The sequence below is a fragment of the Helianthus annuus genome, chromosome 1 (genome assembly GCF_002127325.2).
Source record: "Helianthus annuus cultivar XRQ/B chromosome 1, HanXRQr2.0-SUNRISE, whole genome shotgun sequence".
NCBI lineage: Eukaryota > Viridiplantae > Streptophyta > Magnoliopsida > Asterales > Asteraceae > Helianthus > Helianthus annuus.
In genome coordinates, this window is record NC_035433.2 from 36,980,915 (window position 1) to 36,995,564 (window position 14,650).

General features: G+C 33.7%; 1 protein-coding gene and 1 long non-coding RNA gene across 5 annotated transcripts; one reads left to right on the forward strand and one right to left on the reverse strand.

The window, feature by feature from the left end:
- Window positions 1-6,862: 6,862 nt before the first annotated feature.
- Window positions 6,863-9,921, forward strand: LOC118492475. Of its 4 annotated transcripts, none has more exons than XR_004893914.1 (8): window positions 6,863-7,059; window positions 7,124-7,198; window positions 7,286-7,420; window positions 7,529-7,567; window positions 7,728-7,834; window positions 7,910-7,968; window positions 8,549-8,792; window positions 8,892-9,921. It is a non-coding gene; the product is annotated as an uncharacterized LOC118492475 (long non-coding RNA). The 4 variants fall into 4 exon arrangements; XR_004893923.1 differs by having other exon boundaries at window positions 8,895-9,921; XR_004893927.1 differs by lacking the exon at window positions 7,529-7,567.
- A 980-nt stretch (window positions 9,922-10,901) lies between these two features.
- LOC110875360 (subtilisin-like protease SBT5.4) lies at window positions 10,902-13,615 on the reverse strand. The gene is made up of 8 exons (XM_022123581.2): window positions 13,608-13,615; window positions 13,366-13,464; window positions 12,749-13,286; window positions 12,566-12,660; window positions 12,060-12,305; window positions 11,868-11,982; window positions 11,588-11,777; window positions 10,902-11,489 (listed from the first exon to the last, which is right to left on the reverse strand). The coding sequence occupies exons 1-8, from the start codon at window positions 13,613-13,615 to the stop codon at window positions 10,948-10,950; spliced, it is 1,833 nt and encodes a 610-aa protein (XP_021979273.2). The 3' UTR covers window positions 10,902-10,947.
- Between the last annotated feature and the right edge of the window lie 1,035 nt (window positions 13,616-14,650).

A 14,650-nucleotide genomic window follows, 5' to 3' on the forward strand; every position in this document is an offset into this window, starting at 1 on the left:
CAATTTCACAGTTTCACCACCAAGTTCACATAATTGACAAGTCCTTCTAAATTAACACATAACCATGCATAATCACACAATACACTTCATTGTATTAAAACGTTACAGTTCCATAGCCAACTATTTGTGCAAGTAAACAACTAAACAATAAATGAACGTGCAATAAATGCGAAATAGAAATCTTGGAAATTCGAGTTGTCACATTATCCCAAACTTAAAAGAAATTTCGTCCCGAAATTTGGTACGCACTCACTGAGAAAGCTAGGTAAGCTGTAATGTTCATTGGTTTTCCTGGGGTGTCACATCATCCCCCCGTTGATTTGGAATTTCGTCCCGAAATTCCGCAGTAGTAGCTTCAGCCTCAGTAGTGGTTGCATTGGTTCCTCCTCCGGCGACCTACCTCCTTCTCCGGCGACCTCCCTCCTCCTCCGGTGACCAGCTCCTCCGACCTCCCTCTACTCCTCTGATGGATCGAAGCGGAATGTGAATGTTTCGTCATTGTTTGATGCGCTTCAGACCGGTATCAACTTATAAAGCAAACAGTCTTATATTTTCAGCTTACAGATCTTCAGACCACATCTTCAGTTGCAGACATAAAAACAGGTGAAATTAGCTTGCAGACAATTTATGTCTGCAAAAACAAACATCACCTAAATTTATAGGAGTCAGAGACATAAGCTTTACTTACCTGAGACGTTGCTCTATGCACAACCATATAAGCTAAGAGTACAACCAGAAGTTGCATATCTTTTAATATAGCAACCCAAACTCCTAAATCATGTTCTTCAAGAAAAAAAACGGTGTAAAAATAAAAATAATTTTGTAAATATTTCAAAACACTATATGTAAACAAAAGTGTTTTGGCATCGACCCAAATAAACATAATCTCCTTAACCAACCTTCAAATTAGCCATTCAAAAAAAATTAAGCATGTACCTTTAGTACTAAATTTTCCTTTTGGGCTTCACAATTAAAAAGTAATTCATTAACGGTATAAATAAATGTAATTCATTAACGGTATTCTATAAAATGTAGGAAAAAAGACAATGAAATACCATTAATTTCCGCCTAGATCTTCATCTCCCTAAGTGTTAGAATAATCTTGAAACCTTGAACCCTCTGATCAACATTTGGTCCCAAATCAATTTTCTTCTTAATCTACAAAAACAACCAAGCATAAAAATAGTGAAAGGAATAAAAGCACCAAATAAATCTGAACAACATATCATCCATTTGTTATTTCATATTTCAGAGTCTAATACGATCGGATCAACTACAGTTAGCAACAATTAAGTATGTATATCGAGTAACAATTCAAAAGCACACAATTTAAACCCTAATTCTGTAAAAGAATTGTTGGTATCTATTGAGTAATAAAGAAGTAATGACGAACATCAAAAATGAAACACTGGGATGGGAGATAGGGTACCATACGTTACATGTGGAATGTGAAAAGATTGAACATCCGTACCTGAACCAATTCGATTGGTGTAAACGGAGAATGATGGAACATACTGTATAGGCTTGAAGGGAACGGCATATTGAAGTTAGGGTTCTAAGACATCAAAACTGAGTTGAAACACAAATATGAATGAGAGAACATATGAACTTACCCGTAAAACAGAAGATCGGATATAAAAGTACCAACACTGATTCGATTAACAGTTTGAAGATCAATGTATTGAGGAGAAGGATTAATGATGGATGAAAGTGTTCTTGGTTTAGACGACTACGACGTGATTGAATGAGAGATAAGAATGATTAGGGTTTTTTTAGTTCCTTATATCCCCGGGTTAATCCATGCGGGTATGGATACCATACGCGGATCCCGTGTAAAAATAAGACATTTCCCTCATTTTCCCGCCAAAAACCAAAAATGGTTGCACCACAACGCGACACGTGTCCCACACCTTATTCAATTATTATATATATAGATAATTAATTGTATTTGTTTGTTTTCACCAGAATTAAATTATTATTCTAGGTCATATGCTTCTATCAAATTGTAAGTGTTTTTAAACGCATCACTATAATGGTAGGCATATGCTTCTAAATTGTAAACTTTAAACCCATCATTTTTAGATACAAAGAACATCACTATACTATAATTGTAAACTTTGAACCCATCATTTGTCGTACATTGCATCAACATGTATAAAGAACGCCATTTTTAAATATAACAATTCTATACTTCATTCAAAGAGAATTTATTTCTCAGTTTTACGATATAATTCATAAAAATGATGAAATATATAAAACGTGGGGATTGATCTCCACCTTTTTTGTACCGTAAACTCTCTTGAATACAAATTTAAGACGGGTGTTTTATGAATGAAATAAATAAATAAGCATGAAGGTGCATAAAAACTAACTAAAATAATTGTATCTCATAATTTGAATATATCATAAAAACGAGATTCAACCCCATGTAAATATGTAATACATGTGTTTTAACTTAATAATAAATAAAAAAGCGAAGTATAATGTTATAATAAGTAAATTGTACATCAAAGTTCATTTTAAGAGATAAATCTTGACGACTGTATGTGTTAACATATAACATTATATTTTATACAGCACGTGCAATATACGAGTTTTTTTAAAAATATACTTTTTTTATTATTTATTATATAAAATTAAATTTATGCAACAGAGTAAAATGTTATAATAATTAAATAGTAAATCAATGTTCATTTTTTAAATGATAAATCTTGATGACTATTTATATTAACATATGACATTATATTTTTTCAGCACGTGCAATATATGAGTTTTTTTTAAAGATATATCTTTTTATTATCTATTATATAAAATTATGCAACCCGTGTAATACACGAGGTTCTAACCTAGTATTTATTATAAAATCTCACTAAAGATATTAAGTAAAAAAAATTAATATATTCTGTAGTGGTCATTTTTTCGCTAATAGTATGAAGTGAGAAATTCACCTAACTTTTATTCTTTCTGACCTAATATAATATTATTCTTTTATAATAAAACTAAATCTTTAAAAGTAAAAAGTAAAAAAAAAAAATCGTTGAAATAAACTAGTAACGGAAAAACTCTTGACAGCTAATATGTGTTTATTCTCTTTACATGTTTTTATTATTCTTAATACTATTAACGAAAAAACTCTTAGACAGATAAATTCCGCATGTTGACAGGTCAGGACCAGCAAGGGTCAGGACCAGCACATACTCAAAAGATTATGAACTCAAACAAAACATCACTACTAGAAAAGGGGACAATTTCTTACGGAAATTTCCTACACAATTTTTTTCGTCATAGATTAAACACTTTTATGATGAAATTCCTATAAAAAAAATTCAAGATTTTGTTACAAATTTCCAATGCATCCACGACGAAAAAAATAAGAAAACCCTAATTAATTTACAGTTGCGTCACAAATCTGTCGAAAATAACCTACAAAAGGTTAATTATTATTCTTTACCGAATAAATATTTATATAAGCCAAAAAATAATGGAAAATAATATCGTTTCCTACACATTTATGATGAAAATAAGAAAACCCTAATTAATTGACAGTTGCGTCACAAATTTATCGGAAGTAATCTACAAAAGGTCACTACTAGAAAACTGCTACTATTCCTACCAAAAATTCCTACACATTTCCTACGAACGAAAATACCGACACTTTTCCCACGAAATTCCGACGAACAAGAAAGGGTCTTAATTTTGTGACAAAAAAAGTGACAGAAATGCCACAAATTGTTATGCGTAGAAAAAGTGTCAGAAATTTCCCACGGATTTCCGACGGAATTCGTTTTCATTTTAACTATTAGTCGGAAATTCGTAGTAATCGGTATGTGTAAGAAATGTGTTGGAAATTTTCGACGGAATTCCGACGGAATTTGTTTTTATTTTAACGATTAGTAGGAAATGCGTAGGAATCCAATTTATCATAAAAAAAATATTCATAATAAACAAAATTAATGATATTAAAATATAAATTTTATTATTTAATAAAAATATATGTTATTTCTAAATTGATTCCGTAGGATGTGTGTTGTAAATTTCGACAGATTACTCACGGGATAGATAATTTTTTTTTGTAATACACATATATGTTATTTTTAAAACACATTTATATATATCCGTAGGAAATGTGTAGGAAAATACTGACGCAATTCCTACGAAATTCGTTTTCATTTTAATCATTAGTAGGAAATGCGTAGCAATCCAATTTATCATAAAAAAATATTTATAATAAATAAAATTAACGATTTTAAAATATAAAGTTTTATTATTTAATAAAAATATATGTTTTTTCTAAAGTAATTCCGTAGGAAGTGTGTTGGAAATTCCGACAGATTACTCACGGAATAGATAATTTTTTTTTTGTAATACACATATATGTTATTTTTAAAACAAATTTATATATATATTTGTAGAAAATGTGTAGGAAAATACTGACGCAGTTCCTACAAAATACGTTTTCTTTTAAAAATTCGTCATATATCCGTAGGAAAATAATGAATGTAATAGTACTGCAGAAAAATCGTAGGAATCCATATAGGCCTTAATACGGTCTGTTAGAGCATTATGACTCATATTCTTGGCAACCATATAATAACACCCAATACAATGTGATGTAACCCTTCAATATCGAATGTTACATAATAAAGGTCTAACCCTTTGACTATAAAAGGGTTACCCAAAACCACCCATAACAGTTTATAAAAGACCCATATTGATGCATTAGGGTCAGGATTCCCCCCCCCCCCCCAATTATCCTTGTTTCTTGATATAAACTTTTAAAGCATAAATATTTAAGAACCTATGCAAATATAAACCAAAATAGAGCAAATTGGGTAATAGCATGTTTGAGATAAGTACAGATTAGAATGGTTTTTACATAGTTATTTTTAACAGGTAGCTACAGTCCTGGATCAAGTCGAGGAAACGCTCTCTCACGACAATAGTTCAGATCACGAGCCGAAGACCCAGCTCCAAAAGCCAGTACAATCTTGTCTTTTTCTCCATTGCCCGCTGGCAGTCATGCAGCCACCCTTATTGCTGTTGCTTCTTCAATCCTTACAGGTAATGCGCTTTTAAAGATAGAAAACAATTTGATATTGATATGTTATCTTGGATACTTTAAGTTGTTAAAACTCTATATGTTATATTAAAGAATTGCACCGAAGCTGTAAAGGATTCGCGAGTGCTGGATTTTGGAGGAGCAACGATTAGCATTCATTAGTGAATAATGGCGATTTTGTAATTTAAACGTGCTTCGAATTTATGTTATTTGTTTTTGTTAAATTTAAGTTCCGAATTATATTTATGATTATGCATTTTTCAGCAGGAAAAAGCAAGTATTTTTTTTTTAATTTTTTAAACGTATCCGTAGGAAACATGTAGGAAAAAGAATAAACAGGTTTCGTCACATTCCGTTGGAATGTGTAGGAAACAAAGATAAATTGGTAGGAAATGTGTGGGAAAAAATAATACATTCTTGTTGGAATTGTGTAGGAAAAAAAACTAATTTTGTAGAAATTGTGTAGGAATCAATAACACATTTCGTTGGAACTGTGTAGGAAAAAAATATTTCCGTAGGAACTATATAGGAAAAACGAATACATTTTGTTGGAATTGTGTAGGAAGAAAAAAAATTCCATAGGAATTGTGTAAGAAAATTAAAATATATAAAATAGATATAATAAAAATAAATATAATTGATTTAAACACAAAATATTAAAAAATAAATATTCCGTGGGAAATGCGTCGGAAAGTTAGGAAAATTAATTCCGTGAGAAATAAGTAGGAGAATTCTAACGAAACATTTATGTAGGAAAGGAGTAGGAAAATCCGTAGGAAATGCGTCAGAAAAAAATTACCCACGAGCAAAATTCCCACAGCTCATTCTCATTTTCGTGGGAAATCCGTGGGTAAACACAGTTACCCACGGATTTCCCACGTAAATTGACGTGGGAATAGTAGCAGTTTTCTAGTAGTGGGTTAATTATTATTCTTTACCGAATAAATATTTATATAAGCCAAAAAAATAAGGGAAATTATATCGTTTCCTACACATTTATGACAAAATATTTATTTTTTAATTAAATTAAACCATCCGTCGGAATTCCGTCACAACTTGTGACAAGTTTCCGACAAAAAATAAGAAAACCCTAATTAATTGACAGTTGCGTCACAAATAATCTACAAAAGGTTAAGAGTGAATTTCAAGAATTTTCCTTTATTTATATACCTATTTTCAGGCGTTGTCCTTTATGTTTAAAATTGACGAGTTTTGTCCTTTATGTTTTCATATCATACACGTTTTATCCTTTAGGCCTAACCCAATTAGTTTTTTCAGTTAAATTTGGTCATATGCTTTGCACATGAGAGCATTTTTGTCAATTCAAAGGTAAGTTCAATGACAGATTTACAGCTCAAAGCTCCTACAACCTTTGAATTGACAAAAATGCCCTCATGTGCAAAGCATATGACCAAATTTAACTAAAAAAAACTAACTGGGTTAGGCCTAAAGGACAAAACGTGTATGATTTGAAAACATAAAGGACAAAACTCGTCAATTTTGAACATAAAGCACAGCGCCTGAAAATTGGTATAAAGATAAGGGACAATCTTTGAAATTCACTCAAAGGTTAATTATTATTGTTTACCGAATAAATACTAATATATGCAAAATAATAAGGGAAAATAATAACATTTCCAACACAATTCTGACAAAATATTTATTTATTAATTAAAATAAACCATCCGTCGGGATTTCGTCACAACTTGTGACACATTTCCGACAAATATTCTTGTATCTATTATTATATATAATAAATGAAAGTAATTTGGACCCGTGTTAGTAGATTAGGGCATCACTTCTTGCCTTTTCTCATCCAACATTACCACTCCCCTAAAAAAACCTAAAATCTTCTCCTTCACTTCACTTCTCCTCCTGTACTCCTCTTCTCTTCTCCAATACTACTAGGCGTCTCTGCTTTCAGGTTCTCTCTCAAAACCCTAGATCAACGAGTGCAAGTCCGTGTTCTTCACTCTCATATTCATCAATCAAGAACATAGGTATGTTTATCCCTTCCGATTTTGATGTTTTTGTTACGTGAACTAATCAATAATTCAACCCTAGAATTCAAAACCTTCTCATTCATGCCTTCATTCTTCAATCATCTGCTCCATTCAACCTTCAGTGATATGGATTTTGGTTTGGCCCTTCTTCGATTGTGTGTTTCATTTTATACGTGTCCATTCCCTACCCTGCTTTCTTATCTTTTTCACCTACGCATCGCAGAGAATGAGAACCAGAGAGAGAAAAAGAGGATTTGGGAGAAAGTACTCGGTTTTCTTGTGCAGCTGATGAAAACTATGGTGGTTCTTGTGCAGCTGATTCTAGAATAGTACTCGGTTTTCAAGATTTTGTTTTTGGGTAAGTTTGAATACTGTATATCTTCTTTGATCTTATATTACATCTTCTTTGCTTTGTTTTAATTATCTCTATTTGGTTTCATGTTAAATTGTTGTGTTTGTTTATTAGGGTTTTCCTAATACTATTCTCTGTTTTGCACAGATCAAGGTTAGTATACTTGGGTTTGGTATTTAAATTGTCATACATCGAATGGTGAAATTCGTGTTTGCCAAATTAGGGTTTTAGCATGGAAAGATCTCTATTAATTTTTTTTAAATAATATATTGTAGTCATAAATTAATACACATTCTGCCTATGTTTTGATTAGGTATTGCTTAGCTGATGATCGGTTTCTAGACGCTGTTAAGTTTTTGGATTCGGGTGATGGTGCTGGCTGGGAATTATTGCATGTTCTATTTCATTTTATGGATTTGGGTGTGTTTATTTGTCACATCAGGATTAGGATTATTCTGTTGCTATTATTTTTACTTTTGTTTTGATTAAATGCAGATGATGTTGAATCCTGACTTCAGGAACAGGCTAATTGCTGAAGCTGTATTGAAACACAGGTTCTTCGCTGCAGCTCTTCTTTGAAGTTTTCTTTAGTAACGGGAATTATTGGCTACTAACTAATATGGCAAAACACTGTAATCATTTTTGTGTTAATTTAGCTGAATATTTTGTTTCATTTGAGAGTATAACTGACAAAAACACTATCCTTCTATGCTTATAACATTAGTGTTAGAATAAATCATGGTTGTGTGAATATGCTTGAATTTATAGATACATATATGCATATGCTTATGCGTATTAATTTACACACGTATAGACGAGGGAAAGTGGGGAATTTGATTGCTTTAAAAGAAATTCATTTGATTTTTTAATTATATCATTTTCAAATATTTTAATTATGAATGATTAAGATTGGCTCTTGTATTATTTGTCGTTATGTGTTGAACCTTCCCCTTGATTGCTTACATTCAAATTCTATTAGGAGGTTTCGAGATTAAAACAGGAGAGCAGGTTGTCAACATTCAATAATCCAATATACATTGAATCTGTTATAAATTTCTCTTTTCTAAGTTCCTCGTAATGTTTTCATTTTATGAAGATTATGACTACTATATTTGTAATCTAAATAATAAACAGTGGCTTGCATCTCTCAACGATGGGAAATACAGCTCAGCAGACTATGCCAAAGCTTCAAGTGAGAAACTTTCAAAAAACCGTGCCCCTGGAGAGCAAAAATCCTGGAATCCCTTTGAAGAAGAATCGAATATGAAAAGAAAAAGATTTTTTATTATTAAACTTCTTCAAGGTGTTTTATCTGGTTTGGCATACATGCATGACAATGAAAGATTCAGAGCCTTGGCCCATCTTAAGTCGTTCTCAAGTACGTAATTATTATTGTTTCTTTTTTCTTGAAGACGCGATTTGTTGTTTCTTTTTTCTTGATCACGTGTCGCCTCTAAAAGTCCTTTTTTTAATACAGCAGCTGTATATACAACACCCAGCCAGTTTTACGGCCGAAAAAACAGAATCTAAAAACTCATTTTTGGCTTTCCCGCTAACCCTCTTCGGGGGAACCACTGCAATTAAAACAAAATAATTAGTAACAACATTTATAATATATAAAATATAAGGACTACAATATAATTTAGTAAAAGACTTACCGTCAGTCTCGTGCGTGCCACGAAAATGACCACCAGGAGGCGATGGATCACCAGCGCCGTCACCCCCATGTCCCCATGGGGCCACATCCGCCATCAGATATGCGAATATAAGCAATACCGAAAACATAATCCCTATAAAGTTACAAATGTTACAACATGTGTATCTAATAGAAATTAAGGGAAAGTACAACAAGTGTAACTCAAATTCCCATACATACTTACAAACACATATTTTGATTAAAACCACAAAATTTATACATACATATTTGCATATTTTATACAAACATACATACTAACATACACATTTTTCACCAATTGCAAACATTTACATGCACAATTATTCATCATTTACATACACCTACATACATACATTCAATCATAGACTTACATACCCGCATACATGCTTACATACACCTACATACACAAATACATACACCTACATACACAAATACATACACCTACACCTACATATACTCATTTTCACCAATTACACCTACATTATACATTTTCACTAACATTTACATACAAATATACATCCTTACATATACATTTACATAACTAAACAAAAAATTATACAATTTCTAAATTTTGAAAAAATTCATATAAAACTAACCGTAATTTCAAGCTTTCAAGTAGATGTCGACCACGGAGACGAGGTGGTGACCGGAGAAGTGATGGTGGTGACCGGAGAGGTGATGGTGGTGATCCAAATTTTCTTCCATAAACATAAATATACCCAAAAACGAGCAAAAATTAAAGTCTATAACATGTAAATAACAAAATAGAGAAGAGATTTAACAAAAAAATAAGTTAAACTAACCGATTTGGTGAAAATATGTGGTTCTCCGGCGGTAAGATGAAGAGGTTTGGGGGAAAAGTGAAGGAGGAGGGAAGAAATGGCGCTGTATAGGCTTTTTACGGAACGAGTATTACCGGCGACGGTCTGTCGTCGCTACTGATTGTTTATCGCCGCTATTTGGTTAACCAGGGTTAACCAGGATAAGATATGTGTGGCTGGGGATTAAAGTGGGACACCTACCTTTAGTGGAGAAAACATGTTGCCGCTATTGATCCTAAAATGTCGCCGGTATTGCCTTTTTAATCCCCAACCGTTAAATCAGGATAATGATTAATGGCTGGGGTTTGGTTTTGACGCGGATACACCAATAGCGGCGACAACTGGCCTGTCGCCGCTAGTGGTGTCGCCGCTAATAGTATTCTTTTCTTGTAGTTGTATGATTTGTGGAATTATTATGCAAGATGCAAAAATCAGTCTATTAAATTATTTTAGCTATAACTCAATAACGTATGATCTTTCAATACCATATAATAACTAATTTGCCCAAATAAACATTCACTATGATTTCAGAGAATAATGATGAACCTCGGCATACAATTTAAAAAACCAAATTGGGTATCATAGTTGGTTAATTAATAAAATTAGATTTCAATAAGAAGATATGTAATCTGAATTTGATTACAAACAGAGAATGAAGATAATCAAGAATGTATTCAAAAAAATAATTAAACCCAATTTTAGTAAGCCTAATATAAGAACTACATATATCTGATAAGAAATATAATAATAACATTACGGTGGTCCGGTTTATACGGTCGGTTTTAAGCATAAACCACAAACCAAATTGCTCACTACGGTCTGAATATTTTGAAACCAGCTGACAGAAGTTCAGAAAAAAACCGTCTGTGAAACCAAACTGATGACCGGTTTAGACGTTTTCACGGTTTTTCACCGAACCCAGAACATCCCTAGCTGGGACGGGTTATCTTTAAAGAAAAAGAAATATACTACTATGATAAATAACCCTTTGTAGGTAAATGAAAATATAAATCTGAATCAGATTCCTAACAAACAACTCAAAGTAACACAGAAACCACAATGGGGCTCTTCACATAATGATTGCTATTAGACCATGTTAGTTTCCCATAAACATAATCTGTAATTCGAAATCCGTCTTGAGCTTTCATTGTCAACTCAAACTTATGTTCTTCACCCTTCTTTCCAAATGCAAGAGTTTTTGGTTCCACATCCACTATTATCCCCATAGGACTCCAAACATCAACTGTATAGGAGCCGGGTGGGCCCACATTCGTCAATCTTCTTGTAACGGTGACGGTACCATTAAGTTGATGGACAGTTATCGAAGGGTAGTTGAAGTCTAGGATGTTGTTCTTTTCAGGACATTCATAAGGTTGATCAGAAAATTTCTGAATTATGCTTTTGTCGTATCCTCTAGTGCATAGAAAGTCGAGATAATCATTTACGGTTAGATTATAAACTAGTCCAGGATTCATTGCGCGGTTTGGATTAATCTCTCCAGCACCACGGGTAAACGGTTCGGCCCAACCACCAATTTCATCAGACATTGGGTACCCATACTGGTTTTCTTTTGTACTTGCTGTACAAATACACCAAAAGAAATTTATAAGTTATTAAAACTACCATATTAGAGACTGTTAATTAATAACCAACTCATAAGATCATTGTTAAGTTCACCAGTGGTCATGATGGCAGATTTGATGGCAGAAGGGCTCCAGTCAGGGTGGACACTTTTGAGAAGACCAACAACTCCAGCAACATGTGGACAAGCCACTGAAGTTCCTGATAGTATATTGTACGGTAATACAGGTTCTGGATCTTCGGAGTATGCTGCAATGATATTCACTCCAGGGGCTACAATATCAGGCTGCACATTTTTATAAAATTAAGATAATCAATATTTAGTTAATAACATGCAAGCGAAAATAGTCAGATACCAATTGGTAGATCAAAACACCTTAAGAATCTCTGGTGTGATTGAATTCGGACCTCTAGAAGAGAAGTTAGCCACAACTGGAGCAGACACTGTGTGTATAGCTGGTACAGGATGGAATATGTACCCCTTTGCTAAACTAGAACAACATAAAATTTAAATGATTAGAGATGAAAAAATGGGTGAGTCGGGCCAGGCTGGGTTGATGGCGGTTACTTGGTAGAGTTGAGGTAATCATAGAGACGATGCCCATCAGGAAAAGTTATGTGTATTGCTGGAAGCACATGAAAATCGGCTGTTATATCAAAACCATGGGCTTTATCATTGCAAAGAACCATGCCAGCAGCACCAGCAAGTACAGCTTCTGTGCCCTTTGCAACATTATCATTGACTCCCCTTAGGCATACCAAGATCTTCCCTTGAACCTTCTCCGGGTCAAGTGTACCTTGAAGGCAATGCATTCTGCACGCGCGCACACACACATATTATATATATACACTGTTGGTCCAACCATTGAATCACAGTTTGCTTAGTAATTGAAAACAGAAAAGTAGACAAAAGTTTTACTGCAGAAAATGACACTTTCATGCATGCTCAACCCTAAGCCCACAATTTCACATGACTCAACTAAACGCAACTGACCCATGTCCCATTAACAATGAAAAACATGTGATTAAATGACATTCCATCAAGATTAACACCCGCATATTAAAAGTCCTTACGCATCCATCTCTGTGGCAGTTTCGGCTTTAGCATTTGCAGCGTTAATTAGGGTATAAAATCCAGGATGTGGCAAGGGTTTCGGCATGCTTAATCCCTGTTATTATAAGACAGAAAAAGTAGTTCCTATAGTTCAAAAGGAAAACAAGCTAATTGGTAAAGTAAAAAAGTGTGGATATTTGAACCTTCAAGTTAAGTCCATTTGCAAGGAAAAGAAAAGATTGAAACTCGCGGTCAATAGTGCTAGCCCCTACAGTTATAACCCAAGGAGCCACATTGGTGACCGTTCCAGATGAGGGTCCTTTATTCCCTCCAGAAAACACAACAGTGACTCCTTTCTTGACAGCATGGAATGAGGCAATGGCTAGAGCATCATTCATGTACTCAGTAGGATGTGAACCAAGAGATGCTGATATTACATCAACACCATCATTGACGGCGGTTTCAAACCCTTTAACTACATCTGCTGAATCGCATTCAACTCCTAGAAAGGAAGGAGGCCAGCAGACCTTGTAAGCTGCCACTCGGGCTTGTGGTGAACCGCCTTTGGCAGTTCCCATCCACACTGTATTGTAACTCACATATGGAACAAAGTTACCACCGGCAATTGATAATGTATGGCTACCGTGCCCATTATGGTCACGCGCACTGTTCATAGAAGGATCCATCTTTCCATATTTGGCTTGATAACCATTGTTATAGTACTTGGCACCAATAAGTTTACTGCAAACATCATAATATATAAATAATGTATAATTAAATGTTATTTAAACAGAAAAGAACAAAGATGTAATATGCTTACTTGTTGCAAAAGGTGTCATTGCCACAATCGCCTTTCCACTTAGTTGGAATGGGCCCATAACCCTTGCCACGGAAGCTTTTTGATTCGGGATAGACACACCTGATAGATTGTTATCTTTAGAAAATCAACATCTAACACTCAAAATTGATTAGTAGAACACAAAACAAGTTACCAGAGTCAAGATTGGCAATGATGATGTTTTCACCATAGTTTGCTTTCGTCCACAAAGAAGACGAACCAACGGAGCCATTCTTTTCAAGCCGTAAGAAATCCCAGGAATGGGTGGTGTGTAAATTTATGCCTTTATTCTGGATCACTGACACCACGTCCGGATGTTCTACATGATATAAATGTAATTAATTCCACGTTAAAGATTTTCATTCAATACATTTGCCAAATGTTATAAGTCTTGAAGTCTAATTCAATATAGCCGTTAGAATTGAAGTAGCCAATTGAGTAAGTTAGATTGGGTAGAGTTGAATGTCTTTTAGGAAGTAGTTAACTGAATAGAGGTTAATTAGTTTATTTTCTTGTTTTGTGATTCAAGTGTAATCGTTGCCTACATAAGGCTTTAGTTTGTTCAATAACAATAATTTACTTTCTGCATATCATTGCTCCTTTATCCAGATACTAAAACCAACACTGTGAGGTGATGAATTATGTTCCAAGGCACTTAATGACTTCTGCTATGAACATTGTATTAACCATGAGCTCACAACACCTTACACTCCTAAATAAAAGTGAGAGGTCAAACGTAAAAATCGAACTATGGTTGAAATGGCTTGAAGCATGCTTTAAGAGAAAAAAGTTTAACCACCAGTTCGGGGTATTAGAGTATATAAACTTAATTCTCTCTCTCTCTCTCTCTCTTATATATATATATATATATATATATATATATAGAATTGCGCTAAAATAAGAACCACCTCGAGTTGTAAGCACCGCGAGAACTTTTTGATCCGGGGCGAGGTAGACCAAATTTTTTTTTATAAACGTAGATGCGTGTATTACAAACACATTTGTAAAAAAAAAAATTCAAAAAAAAAAATGTCGTGTGCGTAGTTTTGAGCACCACAAGTTTGTGTTTACGGGTACCGTAAATTTTCCGGTAAGATTTACGGTACCCGTAAACACAAACTTGTGGTGCTCAAAACTACACACACGACATTCTTTTTTTTTTGAATTTTTTTTACAAATGTGTTTATAATACACGCATCTACGTTTATGAAAAAAAAAATTGGTCCACCTCTCCCCCGTACGGTGTAGTTCTCACGGTTCTTACAAC

Excerpts from the sequence above, each read along its gene's own strand:
- LOC110875360 (XM_022123581.2), bottom strand. Across the intron at positions 12,306-12,565 it reads ACTGCCACAGAGATGGATGC|AATGCATTGCCTTCAAGGTA; the intron begins GTAAGGACTTTT and ends GCGCGCGTGCAG. Across the intron at positions 11,983-12,059 it reads GATTACCTCAACTCTACCAA|TTTAGCAAAGGGGTACATAT; the intron begins GTAACCGCCATC and ends ATGTTGTTCTAG.